Genomic DNA, 21,012 nt, shown 5'->3' with positions numbered 1-21,012 from the left:
TCGGCTGCTAGCCCTGGCGTCAGGATTTCTACTGCCGCCGAAGGACCTAGCGTAGTTCCCACAATGCCAACTGAGACTAAACCTGCTCTAAAATAAGATCATTAACCAAGTCTTAAAGCTTTTACACACCAAACACAGTAGAAATGAATTACATTTTCAAAGACATTTGAAATGTGGATCTCAGCTGTTTTAATTAACCAAAAAATTTTGCCATACCATCAGTTCTCTAAAACCTAATTTGGGTTGCTTTTGATTGTTGCAATACCATGTCATAGTCATAGTCATAGTCATAGTCAACAAAGATGGTTGAGAAATGAATATTTTTCAAATTATAAATACGGTTTAATATAAAAGCCATCATTGCAGGCAAAGCTGAGCATTTCTGCAGTTGATTTTTTTTTAATATGCACAAATTCTTAAAAATAGTTATATTAATAGGGCTGTATTGGATAACAAAAAACAAATGAAAGTTACATGTCTTTGGTAAACTAGAAAAGCAGTTATGTCCTTTGAGGACAAATATTTTTCAATTAGAGGTTACACTGTCACATGCTGCTGAATTCTGTCTCAGCACTTCTTGTTTAAACTGATACATAGTAACTGAAAACAAACTCAGCATCGGTGGTTTATCTAAACTGTTTGTCCTAGAGCAGAGCTCAAGCTTAAACGAGTTTGCCACATGTATGCTGTGCTGGAATACGACCCATTGTGGCCTAGCGGTTTGTCTTCCTCCATTTATCCCATAGCTCACCCTAAATGACCAGACACCACCTGGTACTTTCTGACTCAGGGGAGAATTAACTCGCTCTATTGACATCAGTTCACTCCAGAGTCATCTCCTGATGACAGGGACATAACTCAACACATATTAGGATCACTCTACTGTAAGTCCGAACAGAAGATGAGTTTTGTCCTTGATTTTGAACCCTGCATAATTTGGCAGAATATTGCTCAGAAAAGTTTAGAAACGTTTGTGAGTACTATCAGGATGTTGGAATAGCCAAAGTCATTGTAGTTTTCACCCTCTTTGAAATGGCATGATGATTTCAAATAAAGCCACTGTAAGACTAGACATTAGTTAATCAAAAAAGGCCCATTAATTTTACAGGAATTCACCCATGAAAAAAAATTGTAGTGAAGTTTCACACCAAGTTCAAGTTTTTGAACTTTGACACATGAATTTGCATCCTCAACCCATAGAGCTGATACTTTGCATGTGATTACCCCGATGGTGGGCTTTGTACAGCAGTATTGTAGTATGCTAATAAGAGTTCAGTATATGGATGAAATTTCATATAACATGATTCAGGCTGGTGGTATAATGCTACATAAATGACATGAACTGGAACAATCATGAGGTATGTGATATATATCTTTTGGCGTGTATTATTACTGTTTATGATTGGTAAATTAGCTGTTTTTTTGCTTAACACCAAAATGGGCTGTCATCAGTTTTCCAGCTTTGCCTGGACCCCACATACTTCACAGACAGTCGCAAAGTGCAAATTTCTAGTGCTAGCTATAAACTAAATGGTTCAGTTGTTCTATTAATCAACAGCCTTGATTGTTTGAACCTAGTTGTCCAAACAATCTCATTGTTTTGCTGCACATTGATATAGATATTTTTATTACTGCACATTGCTGTTGACTGGACGGATGTGGGAGATTTTACACAATTTACACAGTCCTATATTGGCTAGGTTCCAACCTGATATTAACATACACCTTAGTTGATGTAATCATGAGGTAAACAGCATTAAGTACAGATATTAGTTGTGCCCACTACACCTTTACATGAAAATCTTTGTCTGATGGTGCACTGTGAAGTCCATTCACAAAATCCAATCTTACATGGTCACTTGCTTTCCAGGCACAGGGCAATGCAAGATATACACAGCTTTAAATCTCACTGTCCACTTAGCATCAGGTCATTCAAGATGAATGTCAGTGTAGGATTTGAACAGGATTTTGGAGAAGGAGACATAAAATGTATTATTGCAACTTAAGTAAATAGTGTGTTGAGCTGACAACTTCATTGGTAAGAAACTCCATAAAAACGTCCTGAATTTAATTAGAAACTGCTGAATTTACAGTACCTCTCTTTTGCTCAGAGCCTAAGATTTTCATTTCATTTTTGTCCACTAAGTCGAGTCCTGATCAGTCCTATTTTTGGCACTTCTTTCACTCATTGCAGCTTTCACAGCCTCCACTTGGCTTTAACTGGGTGAATAACATGTCTACATATGAAAGCTAAACTTCAGTGGTACTTGCTAAAGCTGTCTGGCAGGACTTTTTGCTTCTCAGATGGGTTTAGGCCCACGTCCTCAGCCGGAAGGAGAGATTAAAGTCCAGCTAATTCAGCAAAGCTCTAGCAGAGTCCCGAACAGGAGGGTGAAAATTGGACGAATGTGAGAGAAGCTGATGTGCACTTTATATCCTCAGAAAGACTCTAAATCTGTTTAAGGGTCTTTAATTTCTGGGTTTATTTCTAATATATTATTTTAGTATTTTTGTACAAGAGTGAAACAAAAAATCTCACAAATATACCAATATATTAATGCACTTTCAGAATTGGTCACAATAAATATTCTGTAATGATTATCACCGGTGAAGTCTTTTGGGCCCTGTATTCCCACTCCATAAAGCCATTATTAGAATGAGTGAAAGATTAGGATTAATGATTACACTGCAGACATTCTTTAGTTTTTATCTACCAGGTGCAGATTTGGTTTAATTTTTACTTGAACCCAGAGTAAATTCACCGTGTAAGAGCAGAGCAACCTAAAACACTTTACTGTACAAATATTACTGTACCTCACATGTATTCTACCAGGTTTTAAGTGACATGGAAAGATGACAGAACTGCACTCCATTTTTATTATCATTATAAATGGTTTCCTTATTTTTTTTAATGAACATTCTGTATTTTTTTTATTTAAATATACCTTTTCACTTTTGAGAAAATATCCCCTATTTTTAAAAAGTCGTATCAGTTCTCCTTGTGAACTTGTGTGGTCCGTAGCAATTCATGTTAATATTCTTCAGCAGAGACATATTACAAACATTCTTAAGTATTATTATATTGGGCAGAGTTTTTGTTCAAACCTCTAAGTCATTGAATTACTTCTCCATCTGTGAAAATGTTTTTGTGTGTGTTCATGCTTGTGTATGTGTGTGGCTCCTAGGCGCTTTAATGTTCCTCTGTGTCTTCCCTGGTGAATTCGGTCTGAGGATATTTTCAAGGCTGTAGACTGTGAATGGGCAACTGAATCGCACCCAAGGGAAGCCCTGAAACAATCCTGAACCCACAATTAAAATAACTTATACATGTTCCAGTCGTTATACACAGAGTGGTTCTAGACTGCAATGCTGATGTATATTTTGGCAATGCGTGGTGAAATTCATTCTAGTTTTTGTTTTTGCAAGCCCGGAGAACCTCTGGATGTATTTTGTAAATGTTGGTCCGGTTCCTTGCTCATTTTTGACACTTTTTAGCCTGTAAATACTTAACCACAACACTTGGAACTCCTCTGACTGGCAGGCTCCCTGCTTATTAAAATGAGGAAGCCAGTAAGGCTTTGAAAGCTGTGGAGTGCACTCGAATGGGTATACTTAATTCGTATGTTAGACTGACTGATTCATGATGTCTGTGCAGGTCCATGAGATATTTGACTGTCCAGCCTGTGACAAGAAATTCATATCAACCAATCAGCTGAAACGGCATATGATCACACATTCAGGTATCATTCATATCCATACTCCCATTCACAGAGAATATGTTAGGTGTCGTTATTTTGCTCTCATGGCTTCGGTAAATTAATATCTATAATTTCCACAAAAATTGTCCCAGTGAAGGCTAACAGGTGAAGTATATTCTTTATATTATTAACTCTCATCTACCCATGAGTTTGAAGTGATGTAACTGATATTAAAAATCCATTAAGACGTTAGGCGGCCTGGTTACTCAGAGCGCCAGTGTGATAACCTCACTTAGACTGATGGTAGTTATGCCACTGGAAAACACGTACTATGTATAGAAAATGAATTAACATCCAAACATTTTGTTGTGTATTCACCCATCAGAGAAACGGCCTTATACATGTGAGATCTGCAGTCGCAGCTTTAAGCGCTTGGATCAGGTTACAGCTCATAAGATCATTCACAGTGAAGATAAACCATACAAGTGCAAGCTGTGCTGGAAAGCCTTTGCCCACCGAAATGTCTACAAGAATCACAAAAAGGTACCTCACTCACTCTGCCTGTGTGCGTCTGTGAACGAACACATAGTCCATGTAGAGCACACATTTGAGGCACCTGAGAAAATGGAAACAATAAAGTAGCTGGTCTCACCAGTGGTGGCTACAGAAACAGCATTATTAGAATAAACTCGAGCTGTTAATACAATAACAACTGATTTTACAGTCAAATAATGGGAGACAGTTGGCATTACTTTAATAAAAATAATACAAGATGACGATGCCTTTAAATATGATCAAAGTTGCATGTGCACTCACAAACAACACAATTCTTAACCATTTACTTTAGTTATGTTTTTGTATAGAACTCTGACTGAGGAAAGCTAGTGTGTCTGATCTTCTCCATCAGAGAGATGAAGAGAGAGTAAGGGAAACGAGAGGAAGATGGAAGATTGAACACACAAATAGAAGTTTAACCTGAACAGATTAATTAACCTGTGAGATTTGAGAGCAACACACAGAGACGGGCGCTGCAGTCAGACAGATTGATGAGTAAATAAGGAGCAGAATCTGTAAGCCTCTTATCTTAATGGAGATCGTCAATTCAATCAGCCACTGTGGAGCCTCAGTCAAAGCTGTCGGTGAACCCTCACCTCTGCTAACCCTGACTGACATTTGACCTTTATTCCTGCCGTTAGTGTTAGCCCCAAAACCCCACACAGTTCAGGGGAGACAGTAACAAAATATCGTGTGGCCATCACATCACAAAAATAATAGCTGTCTGGTAATAATAAGCAGTAAAACACTAATTATTATCATTCTCTCTCTCAGACTCACTCAGAGGAGAGGCCATTTCAGTGTGAGGAGTGTAAGGCTCTTTTCCGCACACCATTCTCTCTACAGCGTCACCTGCTGATCCACAACAGTAAGTGCCAAACAATAAATTGTGTATCATAGCTTTAAAAATTTCAGAAGTACACTGCCACAAATTCAGAGTGAGTTCTCACCAACTCTTTAAATTCCCAAATACTTCTGCATTTCACAACCTGAGCTGTAAGTTTATAGCCTGTATTTTAACGTCAGCATTACACCGCAGGCATGACATACAATATCAATGAGGTGCACAGCCATATTTCATAGCAGGTGTTATTTAACTGGCAGGTGATAGACTTGAAAAGGGCTACAGTTACTAAGGAAGTTTCAGATTATTTCAGATAGTTAAAGCCATTCATTTCACAATTACTGTTGTCAGACTGTGAAACATTGCACAGTCATATTAAATTACAAATACAAATCTCCTCTGTGATCATTTAAATGAACCTGAATATTTAATATTAAACTGTTTTTGTTTAGTTGAAAAATCTTCCCTCATGACATTTTAACACAGTCCAAGAGTAAACAGGTTCTGTATCTGATTTCGGTAGTTAACTGAATGACCACCCGCAAGCTCTCTCCTGCTGCCCAGACCATGGCACCATTTGCGGGAGACGGGTGCATGTGCTAGGGTGTGTGGAGCTGCCTGATCCAGGCAGGATGGAGCTGGCCTCTGGTCTGCCCAGTCTAGACTGATGACACGGAGATTATAGTGCTGCAGGCATTTCCTGCTGTCCTCCCCAGAGACCTATCACTGCCCTATTCTGTCATTGCAGGACTGGGTTATAGGGGCTTATGCAGGGGTTCTCTATGAGGGACAGAGAGAGAGAGCGAGAGAGAGAGAGAAAGGGAGATATGAATACATATTTTGTTTGTACTAGACATATCTAATTGTGGGTGTATATTTGAGTATGTATGTGCTTCTTACTGGGAGAACACAGCTGCTATATATTTCTCGTGAAGTTAAAGCTGCTTTTGGGAAAATCAATTAAATAGTCTTTACACCTTTAACAAGGTCAACTGGCTAACTGGGGTTACACATTTAGATACACCTCATAAAAAGCCATTAGCTTGTGTACACATGTAGGATTATCTCCGTACCTAGTTTTAATTGCTCACATAAAAACATATATGTGTGAAATTATGGATAATTAAATATGAAATAAAAAATTCTGGGCTACAATATTTTGATTGAATAATTTCTCTTGCATATTTCAAGATACACCAATCAACTATAACATTATAACCACCACCTTGTTTCTATACTCACTGTCCATTCTCTCAGCTCCACTGACCACACAGGAGCACTTTGTATTTCTACAGTTACAGACTGTAGTCTTTCTCTTTCTCTGCATACTTTCTTATTCTGATTTCACTCAATGATCAGGACCCACACAGAACCACCACAGAACAGGTATGATTTGGGTGGTGGATCATTCTCAGCGCTGCTGGGACACCGGCATGGCACGAGTGGATCAGACTCAGTAGTGCTACTGGAGACCCACCGCATTGGTCCACCTTGAAGATGTAAAGTCAGAGACAGTAGCTCATCTGTTGCTGCACAGTATTGGTCATCCTCTAGTTCCCCATCAATGGGCACAGGACGCTGTTGATTGGATGTCTTTGATTGCAGGACTATTCTCAATCCAGGAGTGACACTGTGAGGTTTAAATACACAAGAAGCCCTGCTGTGTCTGAATCACTCGTGCATCAGTGTAAAAAAAAACCAACACAACACCGCCACATCAGTGTCATTGCAGCACTGAAAATGACCCACCAACCAAATCATACCTGCTCTGTGGTGGTCGTGACCTTTAAAGGCTAAGCACCACTTAGTGGACCTCCATGAATATTTCACATTATTGTAGTTACTGACATATATAAGTATGAATTAAAATGAAAACAGCAGCTTAATTTGCTTTAAAACTGACAATTTTATTAAATGTGATCGAAGTCGAACTCATTCATCCGACACTATAAACCTCCGTAATGCAGCTACGTAGCCGAGTATTATCTGATCCACCGAGTTTAGCAGGTCAAGCTAACGTTAACTAACACCAACTAAAACAGGCAAAGTAAGTGTCCTTACCCTGTTTACCTCCATGTTACAGAGGCTCTTGAACACCTTTCGTTGGTCTCCTTACATGCCCATATTGTTGGAAAAGCGCCAGTGAAATGAGCTACAGATAACGGAGTGAGCGGATGGTCCTTTCCAAAGTGCCCGTTTAAAGTAGACAAATTTAGTCCATTTTCTGGATATTTTGGGATCTTTGGGCCATTTGTGCACAGATGTCCCACTGTACATTGAATGATTGCAGCCAAAAACAACACACCTTTTTGTCATTTTGCATTAAATTAAGTGCAACTTCTAGAGTTGTTGTCCACCATCTACGTCACAACCTCATTCCTTGAATTAGTAAGAAATAACATGTTTACTGACTATCATTAAACACAAGTTAGGAACTCAAATTCCACTGTATTTATTTGTTTGATACTTTCATATAACTGATGCTTAGCCTTTAAAGAACAGGGCGAAAGTTTGAAAATAAAGTGTGCCGAGCAAGAGCTGGACCAAAGTCTGTAATATGTAGAACTACAAAGTGCTTTTGTATGGTCAATGGAGCTGTGAGAGTGGACAGTCAGTGTAGAAACAAGGTGGTCATAATGTTATGGTCAATCAGTGTACATTCATATAATCTTTTATTATTTTAAACAACACAGTAAAATCACATAAAACTTAAAAAAATATTCAAGAAAATATTAGGCCTTTTCTAAAGGCCTAGAAGAATCTAAGGGTTCTCATTGGGATGCGTCTGTTATTCACAAACTCTGAAACTCTGACTTAGCCTATTGAATTTTCAGGAAAACTATCATAGGACTAGATTAGATCGTAATGAAAAGAGATCAGATTAATCCAGTTCACATTCTTGTGCTTCTTGTTGAGGCCAGGGGAATGTCATCAAACAATAACTGTAGCATATGTGCCACATTTTAGCTGAGTTGCTTTGAAAGAGTACACTCTGAGAAGGAGTATGGTTCATATTTTGTCTGCGGAAGATGTACACTCATCTTTCATTTGCACTTATCCCACTATCCCCTACCATTTACTTGCACTTACGGACCACTCTATCAATCATAGGGATCCACTACGTTAGCGTCCATTTAGACTGTAGCTCTGTTGCTGCCGTTTATAACAGCATATATGATTTTAAATAGTTAAATGGATTTCTATTAGACTGTATAGTGTTTAAGTTGTATTAAGTAATTAAGTAAGTCTAATTGTGCGTCATTGTTATTTTATCCAGTAGAACTAATTGTAAAAATTGTTGCTGTTTCTAAATCTTATGTTAAAACACAGAACCAGGATGTTTAAAACCGATTGGCTCTGTTTTTATTGTTCATAACTTAATGCCATTCTTTAACATTTAGACATTGAAGTGTCTGATATTTTTTGTCATCATCCATGTTTTCAGTAAAGTCCCCATTGTTGTGTGGTGTCCTATTGAGTTGAAGGGAGGCAGAAGCAGGCTTTTGAAGGGCACTGTAGCTTCTCTGGAGAAGTGGATGGACCCTTCATTCTTTATTTGTTTACCACCCCATTTTTCATTCCCTTTTTTATTTGCCTCTATGATAGACATGAGCACAGACACCCTTGTCCTTCACTTTAAAAGAAGAATGGTATGTGCCTAAAAAAGACAATAATAGAACTATTTCCAAAGCTAGACAGACTGTTGGGCAGCAAAGTGGCTGCCACAAAGCGGCTGGGACACAAAGTGGTACCCCCTGTCAAATGGCAAAGTTGAACGGAGCTTTCAGACACAGAACAAAAGCAAGTGTCTCTTTGTGTTGACAGAAACGGAAATTGTTCTTTGGCACTGACTCCTTGTGTCTTGTCTGTTTTTCTTTTTGTTTTTCCCCCACCCCTGTCCAGGTGAGAGGACGTTCAAGTGCGACCAGTGTGATGCTACATTTAAGCGAAAGGACACACTCAATGTGCACATTCAGGTTGTACATGATGGACACAAGAAATACAAATGTGACCTGTGCGAGAAAGCCTTCGTCACTCCATCTGTGCTCAAGAGTCACAAGAAGGTAGTGTACATCCAAAGTCATAAAAAATTGCATGTTTTGTTGATAGTCTGAGTGTCATGATGATCAGTAAAATATTTTTTTGCATATGACTTCATGTGAATCAGCATCATCATAGTTCAGGCCTTTATTGTTCTTCTTGTTTGTAATGAACCATTGTAGGTACAGTACCATTTAGGCATAGTCATTTTGAGCATTTATTGCCATAACAATAAAAATGATACCATTTCATAGTTTATACAGATTTTCCTTAATGTATTTGAAACAAAAATGTAAATGAACCACATGAAATGACTAAGTAAACCTTACAGAAACCACACAGTAAAAGCAAGCTTTTAAAAACAGTATATTTCAGAGACACAAGAAATCATAATATAAGTGAAATGTTTCAAAACCATAAAGCATTAACCAAGATTTTGCACCATTTGCTTAGACACTATTGATGTTAAAAGGTGATAGAACTCTAGTTAATTCTAGTTATAGGACAGTGCAACTTTATGGTGTATTCTGCTGCAAAAACCTTCAGTTACTTTAGGCTGTGTTGACATGATGGTGCTAGGCAGCCAACAGCAAACCAGATATTCCATTGTTTTCAGTGGAGCGGCCTTATTAAATTTGTTGACTGCGGCAGTAAGCACTAAGTGGAATGTTCCAATAAGAGTTCAATTTACGTTGCTTTTACTGTCTGCCATAGCAGTGGAATTATTTTGAATTTTTAGTAAACATGGGCAGGCATTTGATTTGAAGCCCTGGTGTGTTCATTCATGTATAACAAAACACAAATTTCCTATGTATTTCCAGTATTAGAAATAACTTTGTGTATTTGATATACTTATTGGAGGAAGAAGTGAGTCATACCAACTACACATCAATAATGATTTCGCCATGACTATTTTTTGATCAACAGTATGCAAACACAGCATAATAGTTTTATGGGTTTTATAAAGGCATTGGCATTGTGATTAAATTAAGTTTATTCACATTTTTGTTACCTAATGGAAACCAACAATGTTCAGCTTTATTGTACATAATTGGTTATATATGGTTATGTATGACCTCCATTACTCATTTAATTCTAGGAAATGGATCTGTTGTCTATCTCAGTAATTGCATGCATTCACTGGCCTGTAGTTCTTCTAGTTAGAGCTCTGTAGGGTTTGTTCTCAGCATGGTTTCAGTTTTTTCCCTTTGGCCTGTGATGAGTGTTCTGGCTTCTTATCTCCATCAGGCTTAGTCTAAAAGAACTGTCATTTCAGCTTAGTTCATTTTGTCTTTGTACGGCCTTACATTGATTAAATCGCCACCGCAGGTACAGTAATCCAGATTCATACTGTAGCCTGGTTTCTTGTCATCTCTCACTCCAAAGTAAAACACAGGTCAAAGTCAGACCACAAGGCATGCAGAATGTTAGCTATGTGGAGCTTTCATGGCAGATAAAATAAATGCTAGGTTTTGAAGGTAATATTATTTTAGATCAGATGGAAATCACACTCTCTTGGAAACTGACTAAAGGCTCTTGAGAAATACTGTGTTGTTATAAGAACCAGCAGAAAGAATAGATTTGCGTATATTGTAGGTATGGACTTAATTTAAATGATACGTGCAATACTGTAAAAATTATGTTGTATATATATATATATATTTTTTATTTTTTTTTTTTGTATGGGGAAAAATGCACGTGTGTGTGACAATAGCTGGGTCAAGTGAAAAGTGGAATGGGGGAGGCATTAAAGAGGGAGGTGGAGATGAGGTGGAGGAGATAAGGAGTGGGGAAAGGAACTGAGTGGATAAGGTGAGGAACAGGAGCAAAGGAGAGAGAAATGAAGGGAGGGAAAGGAAGGGCTAAGATTTTATTTTACTTTCTTTTTTTTTAACCATTATTTATAACTTTTGACTTAAGATTACTCAGTTTTTATTATGTGGGCACACACATTTGGACACACACACAACACAATAAAATTAAGGTTTTTATAACTTAATTTCTTAATTAACAACTTCATTTGATTTGTAATGACTCACATTGCATAAAAGTTCAGTAATTCATTTGCAGAAGAGTGAAGAAATGTTCTAAATTGTTGCTGTATTACTGAAGTGTTGAGAAAAATTTAATTAAATTGTTTAAAATAGACCTATGAATCTAAATGAACTTGAATTGTATGGGAAATGTCTCATTTACACTAGACTTGGGGGCCGCTGTGGCCTTGAAGATAGAGAAATGAGCTTGAGGTCTCTGGTTCAATTCCGGGGACCAGCAAGAGAAAATTCATTCACGGCTGAAGTGCCCTTGAGCAAGGCACCTAACCCCCAAACTGCTCCCCAGGCGCAGAGGTGGTTGGCAGCCCCCTGCTCCGGTTGTGTGTGTGTGAACATTGCTCTCTAGTGTGTGTTTGTGCGTTCACTACCACGGATGGGTCAAATGCAGAGAAGCAATTTCCCTTAGGTGTTTTTTTCTTCTTGAAATCAAAAGTTTTGTTTTTAGATGTTGTATTTTTGTGTAATTGTTCAGATAATATTTCATTGTAGATAATGTTTTAGTTTTCTGTTTCTTCACCAGACACACACAGGAGAGAAAGAGAAGATTTGTCCATACTGCGGTCAGAAATTTGCTAGTAACGGAACTTTGCGAGTGCACATCCGCAGCCACACAGGTTAGTACACCTGCCTCAAACATGGTTTTCTCCAAATACAGCCTTTTCACAGCATCCTCATACACACTTTATACCGTTAACCTTTTACTGTATATTCATACCATAAAAATATGTGAATATTCCTGTATTGTGTAGATAAAAAAACAGTTTAGTTGGTTAAAAGAAATAGTAGTTTTATACACAGTAGTTTAAAACAGTATTTTCAACAGTCCAATTTTATGGATAATATAGACTAATGGCTCCCCCATTGGGACACACTGAATTATGGGAAGCCGTTCAGGAAATAATTATAATGTACTTTGTACATATATATTGGTTTATGGAGAAACTACTTGGTTTAATGGCACATACATTGGTTTTAAACTGTTGGTTTGTATATATCGGTTTGTGAGTATATATTGGATTATCAGTTTATACATTGATTTCCTAGCATATATATTGGTTTGTATATATTGGTTTGTTGGTATATATATTGGACTTTCAGTACATACATTGGTTTATTAGCATATACATTGGTTTCTTGGCATATAAATTGGTTTGTGGGTATATATATTGGTTTGTGGGTATATATATTGGTTTGTGGGTATATATATCGGATTACCAGTACATACATTGGTTTTCCAGCGTATATATTGGTTTGTGTATATCGGTTTGTGGGCATATATCGGTTTGTGGGCGCATATATTGGTTTGTTTATATCGGTTTGTGGGCATATATCGGTTTGTGGGCGCGTATATTGGCTTGTTTATATCGGTTTGTGGGCGCATATATTGGTTTGTGTATATCGGTTTGTGGGCGCGTATATTGGCTTGTTTATATCGGTTTCTGGGCATATATCGGTTTGTGGGCACATATATCGGTTTGTGGGCGCGTATATTGGCTTGTTTATATCGGTTTGTGGGCATATATCGGTTTGTGGGCGCATATATTGGTTTGTGTATATCGGTTTGTGGGCATATATCGGTTTGTGGGCGCATATATTGGTTTGTGTATATCGGTTTGTGGGCGCGTATATTGGCTTGTTTATATCGGTTTCTGGGCATATATCGGTTTGTGGGCACATATATCGGTTTGTGGGCGCATATATTGGCTTGTTTATATCGGTTTGTGGGCATATATCGGTTTGTGGGCGCATATATTGGTTTGTGTATATCGGTTTGTGGGCATATATCGGTTTGTGGGCGCATATATTGGTTTGTGGGCGCGTATATTGGCTTGTGTATATCGGTTTGTGGGCATATATCGGTTTGTGGGCGCATATATTGGTTTGTGGGCGCGTATATTGGCTTGTGTATATCGATTTGTGGGCATATATCGGTTTGTGGGCGCATATATTGGTTTGTGGGCGCGTATATTGGCTTGTTTATATCGGTTTGTGGGCATATATCGGTTTGTGGGCGCATATATTGGTTTGTTTATATCGGTTTGTGGGCATATATCGGTTTGTGGGCGCATATATTGGTTTGTTTATATCGGTTTGTGGGCATATATATTGGTTTGTGTATATCGGTTTGTGGGCATATATTGGTTTGTGGGCGCGTATTGGTTTGTGGGCGTGTATAATGGTTTGTGGGCGTGTAATTTGGTTTGTTTATATCGGTTTTTGGGCGCATATTTATAGGTTTGTTTATATCGGTTTGTGGGAGCATATATTGGTTTGTTTATACCGGTTTGTGGGCATATATATTGGATTCTGTGCTGCATGGTAGAAATTTGCCGCTCAGTGCTGTTCAGCGAGTAGCCTGTTTTGATTGTGCTGCGCGATTTTAATGAACCTCAGTTTGGACAAACTTTTGACATATTCCAGATAAAACCGAGTGGCCCGGTGACCGAGCTCCGCGATTATAAATACTAAATAAAGGTCATAATAAAGATAACAAAGCTCAGACTAGCCGATTGGATTACGTTCTACAACAATGTGTTTTCTACGACGCTGAAGTTAGCTCCTGATTCGCAGAGCCGCGGTGAACGAAAGGGACTGTTCGATGTGTACATAATGCTGCGCACATTGCTTTTAACGCTTCATGGACTAATGAATAGCGCTAAATACAGGAAGTAACAAACTGTTTACCCTCACAACACACAAAACAAGCCATAAACATGTACGACATCTTTTCTTTGTTCCTTTACTCAATCGACGTTTGGTTTGTTTATATGATACTTCAATTTTAATCTGGAAACATTGCATATTAAGCAATTGTGCACCAAAAAAACAAAATGAATGTGAAACTGAGATTCTGGAGGGAATTTTAAAGTTTTAAAGTATGAAATCATTTCGGTCGGGCCAGGCTAAATCCATGTTTTCCTTACAGGGGGAAATTGTCCTAGGATGTGTAGTTGTGCTGGCCCAAAGTGATTAAGAACCTCACAGTCCCTCCAGAAACTCAGCCTCATATTTTTTATTATTTTTTTATTTTTTTGTACATAATTGCTCAATATGCCATATTTAAACATGTGTTTAACATACCTACTATTTATTTGTTTTATAATGTATAAAAATTCTTTAAAGTATTTTAAACTGCAGAGACCTTTAGTATTAAATAAACAAAATAATTGTCAATTGTGTAAAAGAACAAAGAAAAGATGTCGTACATGTTTATGGCTTGTTTTGTGTGTTGTGAGGGTAAACAGTTTGTTACTTCCTGTATTTAGCGCTATTCATTAGTCCATGAAGCGTTAAAAGCAATGTGCGCAGCATTATGTACACATCGAACAGTCCCTTTCGTTCACCGCGGCTCTGCGAATCAGGAGCTAACTTCAGCGTCGTAGAAAACACATTGTTGTAGAACGTAATCCAATCGGCTAGTCTGAGCTTTGTTATCTTTATTATGACCTTTATTTAGTATTTATAATCGCGGAGCTCGGTCACCGGGCCACTCGGTTTTATCTGGAATATGTCAAAAGTTTGTCCAAACTGAGGTTCATTAAAATCGCGCAGCACAATCAAAACAGGCTACTCGCTGAACAGCACTGAGCGGCAAATTTCTACCATGCAGCACAGAATCCAATATATATGCCCACAAACCGGTATAAACAAACCAATATATGCTCCCACAAACCGATATAAACAAACCTATAAATATGCGCCCAAAAACCGATATAAACAAACCAAATTACACGCCCACAAACCATTATACACGCCCACAAACCAATACGCGCCCACAAACCATTATACACGCCCACAAACCAATACGCGCCCACAAACCATTATACACGCCCACAAACCAATACGCGCCCACAAACCATTATACACGCCCACAAACCAATACGCGCCCACAAACCATTATACACGCCCACAAACCAATACGCGCCCACAAACCATTATACACGCCCACAAACCGATATACACAAACCAATATATATGCCCACAAACCGATATACACAAACCAATATATATGCCCACAAACCGATATAAACAAACCAATATATGCGCCCACAAACCGATATATGCCCACAAACCGATATAAACAAACCAATATATGCGCCCACAAACCGATATATGCCCAGAAACCGATATAAACAAGCCAATATACGCGCCCACAAACCAATATATGCGCCCACAAACCGATATACACAAACCAATATATGCGCCCACAAACCGATATATGCCCACAAACCGATATAAACAAGCCAATATACGCGCCCACAAACCGATATATGCGCCCACAAACCGATATATGCCCAGAAACCGATATAAACAAGCCAATATACGGGCCCACAAACCGATATAAACAAGCCAATATACGCGCCCACAAACCGATATATGCGCCCACAAACCGATATATGCCCACAAACCGATATAAACAAGCCAATATACGCGCCCACAAACCAATATATGCGCCCACAAACCGATATATGCCCACAAACCGATATACACAAACCAATATATGCGCCCACAAACCGATATATGCCCACAAACCGATATAAACAAGCCAATATACGCGCCCACAAACCGATATATGCGCCCACAAACCGATATATGCCCACAAACCGATATAAACAAACCAATATATGCGCCCACAAACCAATGTATGTACCAACAAACCGATATACACAAACCAATATATACGCTGGAAAACCAATGTATGTACTGGTAATCCGATATATATACCCACAAACCAATATATATACCCACAAACCAATATATATACCCACAAACCAATTTATATGCCAAGAAACCAATGTATATGCTAATAAACCAATGTATGTACTGAGAGTCCAATATATATACCAACAAACCAATATATACAAACCAACAGTTTAAAACCAATGTATGTGCCATTAAACCAAGTAGTTTCTCCATAAACCAATATATATGTACAAAGTACATTATAATTATTTCCTGAACGGCTTCCCATACTGAATGCTGCTGTCCTGTGTTCTTCTCAAATGTAGAAAGAGTGACAGAGAGCCTTGATAATGGAGAGCCAGACATTCCTGTGTGCTGCCATAACAACTTTAGCAACAGCTTTAGCTCAGGCCACACACACACACTTGCATATGTGTGCGGACACAAACAAAAAAACCTTACAAACACTGCTTCCTGCCTTCCCCATCCCCCATCCCAATAACCTTTCATCTCAACATCTTAATCAACTCTTTTCAATCTCCCTTTGGGTATATATATTTAAGAGTATTTAATAAGTAAGATACATCAGCTCAGTAGAATTGGGTTTTATTTTGTTATTAACCAGTTTGTCTTCTGAATGCCAGTTTACTTTTAATAGGGATTTGGGTGGTGTGTATGCTTTCTCTCATGCTGTAAGTGGCCAAAAGTATTGTGGGACTATCATGGACAAAGTAGACACAATATAGAAATAAATGCACTCCTTTGCCTGCTTTTCATTGTTCAGTTTATTATAATACAAGTTTGAAAATGTGCCGTAGCACCATAGCAGTAGGCTATTACTATGACCTCTCTGACTATTTATAAAGGTAACCAGGAAAAAATATAAAATATTATTAGGATTATGATTGGGTTTTTGGCTGGTATATCCAGTGACATGCCTAAACATTGTAAAACATTACCAAAAAAAAAACACCACAAATCCTGTAACGGAAAATCTGATTCTATGTCAGAGGCTTAAAACTGAAAAATAAACTGTCAATGTATCTGAAATCTGCCAGAGTTGGGCTTATTCTGATTTGAACCACCTACTTCAGATCAATAGGAACTTGATGAAAAGCTAGGGTGAAGGAAAAAGATGAAACTGTCCACTGCAGGTGGACTGCAAGCAGGAAAACATGACAGCCATTTTAAACAGAATGAGTCTATGATAAAGTGTCAGTTCTCAGTTTTTATAAAGCCTCAAAATGAGGTGTGGCTTTGAGATTGCTTTTAGAGTCCCCTCTCTGTGAGGCTCTGACCACTGTAGACAGATTTAATGAGCTATATCAGACACATTCTGGGTTTTATGGGGTTAGAGGCCCTTTGTCTGTCCACAGACTTAACACAACCCACCCATTATTAACACTACAGCCCTTAACACAAAAACACTCTCACACACACACATGCATATAAATGTGTCTGCTGTAAAAATGACAAATGACCATGACAACAAGATAAATCTGTGGAGGTTTGGTGGCATCGTGAATGTGAGAATGTTTGTGTTTTCATTTGTAAGTGTATAGAGCTTCATATTAAGTGTGTTTGTACAGATAAACAAAGAGAGGGGTGTTGGGGAATGCAGTGGGAGGGGTGGGAGAGAGGGATGCACCTAAAGAGAAGAAAAGAGGAGGGTAAAAAGAAGGGAAAGGGAAGAAAGGAGCACTCCAAGAAGGCATCCAGCAACAAGACCTCTGACCTGTCCTGCCTGTAAATCTGGCCCCCATTTCTCTAGCCCAGGCTTCCTTTCATTTTTATTAGGGTGCCTCTTTTTTTCCCACTTCTCTCTCTCTCTCTCTCTCTCTCTCTGTCCCTCTCTCCCACTGTCTCTGTCCTCTCCTTCTCCCTTGCAGTGTTTCCCCCACTATACAATGTCAATAAATAATGAAGTATATAGTTTAAACAGATGGGCAAGCTCTTACATAATGTGTTTAGGAGGATCTTATTCCACTTATTGTGAGTATTTATCTCAGGGACATTGCTGTTCAGGAAGTCAGTTAAGGATTAACAAGAAACACCATAGCATCCTCCCTGTGCTCCCTCCTGAGAGTGCTGAAGACCAGTGCTGACAGACCAAAAGGGTTAATCCCTGTGTGTGTGTCAACCTGCAAAGGAAGAGTCTATAAACAATGTTTGTTATTATAGAAAACACTCTTTTTGAAAGCTTAAAGCTAGTCTTATCCTTAAACTAAACGTCTTTAGCCTGTAAACCTAAAACCAGACTCTTGTCATAAGTCAAAATTTTTTAACTGGTGAGAAGCTTTCTGAAGTTCACATGCTGAAAACAGCTCCAATCACTTTGATAGGAATTCTATGAGTAGAACAGTTCGTCTGTGACATGTTAATGTAATTACATACATTGCTTGTTTTTTGTTGTTGTCTTAATTCTATAACAATGCTTTATATAATGGGTCACATTTCTCTAGATTGACTAGTTAATTTTGGGCTAGAGGAAAAACTGGTCTTAACAACAGCTTTTAAAACAAAAGCAATGCCAAAATTACTGATGATTTTTATTTTTTTAAGGTTGCTTTTAAAAGGAATGGATATATTTGCAAAGTTCTATCAAAAAATTAATGTAGCTTTCAGTGCATTCATCGCATCGTTGGGACTGACTCCAGGCATAGGATTTCCTGTTTTGACATTAAAGTTCCCACGAATGTGAAGGATAACTCTTTCAGCCTCTGCGACAGGGACTGTATATGACTAAATATATGCCTGTCACTGTATGAGTGGTGGCATAGGCTTTGGTTTAACAGATCCCAGAGCAGGGAGGATTTACTCAAAATCAGCTTGCCCAAGTGCCAGCAGCCTGCTGTGATGGTTCTTTTGCTCCAGTATGTTGATGAGGTCATTCTTAGGCGCCGCTACGGATTCAGCCTGCTAAGACGGGTATTTGTTCTGCAAGAGTCACTCACTTTTTCTTGGTGGGGACCCTTTTACCAGCACTGTTCCCAAAAACTGTTTAGAAACAGCTTTCTCCTACTTTAATTTGTTTTACACATTAGTTTCCCACTTCATATCCTAGATATGTTTTTCCTGTTCTAAACTTTTAAATAGAATACAGTTTAAAAAAAAAAAACTAGAATTTTATTTATTTATTACATTTTTTCAAAGTAGGAAGTAAAAGATGAAGAGGATGGAAATCAAACAATAGCTTTTTAATATAAGTTTAGTGATTATGGCCTTCCACTAATTTCAAAGCCATTTTTTTTCCACAGCTCAAAATATTTACACATCCTTTAAGATGGGATTGTCAGTGATGTAACTAAAGGCAATAAGAAAGCTAGAAGTAGCTTGCATTTTTGCATGAAGGCATACAGCCTTATTCCTATACAGCTGTATTCATATATTCACTGTTTTGAGAGCCCACATCAGCACATGTCATATTGCTATTGCTGACAGGGATAACCAGCTGCTGTAATCAAAACAGGGCATTCCAGGGATGCAGTTGTATTTTCTGAAACCATCCAAAAACTGGAGCAGTTTGTCCTGACTCCTGTACCCCAAAACTACAAACCAGAAAGAAGAGACTGGACCGTGTCTTAGTGAGAATATATTGAACATTGCAAACTTTTTTTTTTTTTTTTTTTTTTTTTTTTGGGGGAAAATTTGATTTTAGGAAGCTGATGGCAGCTATTAAGTTAGTGAGTGAAATTTATCAGGTGTGTTTGTTTGAGCCCAGTCTGGGTGATTGTAAGGTGTGTTCTCCCTGTGTCTGTGGGGGTTTCCTCTAGGTGTCCTGGGAGCGTTCCTCTCTTGTGCTACATGATTCAGAGTAGGCTTTGGGCCCACTGCAACCCTGAACAGGATGAAGCAGTTGTAGACATGGAAACATGGAAGTATTACACTAAAAACTGTCCAGAGGTGTTTATAAATAACTGCATACGTGTTTAGTTCTGGTGTAAATCACAATGAACTTCCCCATTAAGTTGCTTAGGTGTTGTAGTGACTTTCAAAAAACAAAAACAACAAAAAATGCTAACGTAAGCCACTGCGTAGTGATATATTGAGTCAGCAATAGCGGCATTTAGACTCGTTCTCTTCAGCAGGAATTCAAAATCATAAAGTCCATACATTAAAAACAGGCGGCATGGTGGCGCAGCAGGTAGTGTTGCAGTCACACAGCTCCAGGGACCTGGAGGTTGTGGGTTAGATTCCCGCTCCGGGTGACTGTCTGTGAGGAGTTGGTGTGTTCTCCCTGTGTCCGTGTGGGTTTCCTCCGTGTGCTCCGGTTTCCTCCTACAGCCCAAAAACACACGTTGGTAGATGGATTGGCGACTCACAAATGTCCGTAGGTGTGAATGTGTGAGTTACTGTGTGTTGCCCTGTGAAGGACTGGCACCCCCTCCAGGGTGTATTCACACCTTGCGCCCAATGATTCCAGGTAGGCTCTGGACCCACCGCGACCCTGAACAGGATAAGTGGTTACAGATAATGAATGAATGAATGAATACATTTAAAACTTTGGATATGCCATTTATATCATTTATTGTTACCCGTTTCATTTAGAGTTATGTGAGCAGATACTCCATACTCCAGCAACAGGAGTAAATAAAAAAACCCTCCTTTGCAAATTCTAAACCTCAGACTTCCGTGGACATATGCACACACCCCTTGTGTTCATATACGTCACCGTCAAAATACTGTTGACTTCCTCGCCAACCCCCTTCCTGCCTGCTTTACACCTCGCTGCGCCCCTAAGTGGTAAATGGTAAAAATAAACATAACATGTTTAAAGAAAAACATAAATGGCTGCAACGCTCACTTTTACTATAACTTGTCTTTGAATTAACTAGTTCTCTGTCCTTTAGTAACTTCATTAAAACTGAAAGTATGATACTATTTCAGCAAATAGAGGTTAGGTCAGAAATACATCATGACTCTTTTAGCTGCTGAATTGCATCAGGAATGCTGAAACATGCAATAGGCTGTGGCATTGTAGGCTTAAGAACATTACTTTACCCTGATCTCAGATCAGCATATTTACATAGTGAAATATGTCGTGTGATGTAAAGGAGCAAGTGGAGGTTAGAATGTTTAAAGAGCCAAACTGGGTGTTCCCCTTTAAAACTAAATGCCCCTTCAGACACATCTGAGG

At 38.5% G+C, this 21,012-nt stretch overlaps 1 protein-coding gene across 3 annotated transcripts in view; it reads left to right on the top strand.

The window, feature by feature from the left end:
- prdm5 (PR domain containing 5) overlaps nt 1–21,012 on the top strand; it is a 50,376-nt gene that overhangs the window by 10,336 nt on the left and 19,028 nt on the right. For 2 of the 3 annotated variants that reach the window (XM_066671488.1, XM_066671490.1), the window contains exons 9-13: nt 3,654–3,740; nt 4,084–4,241; nt 5,028–5,121; nt 9,001–9,161; nt 11,713–11,806. In XM_066671488.1, the coding sequence (XP_066527585.1) occupies nt 3,654–3,740; nt 4,084–4,241; nt 5,028–5,121; nt 9,001–9,161; nt 11,713–11,806 (594 nt within the window). The remainder of the gene's footprint in view (nt 1–3,653; nt 3,741–4,083; nt 4,242–5,027; nt 5,122–9,000; nt 9,162–11,712; nt 11,807–21,012) is intronic. The other variant, XM_066671489.1, reaches the window with a different exon arrangement.

Source organism: Hoplias malabaricus, chromosome 5 (genome assembly GCF_029633855.1).
Source record: "Hoplias malabaricus isolate fHopMal1 chromosome 5, fHopMal1.hap1, whole genome shotgun sequence".
NCBI classification, from domain to species: Eukaryota; Metazoa; Chordata; class Actinopteri; order Characiformes; family Erythrinidae; genus Hoplias; species Hoplias malabaricus.
Note: the sequence above shows the minus strand (reverse complement) of the source record. Positions and strands in the feature narration are given on the sequence as shown.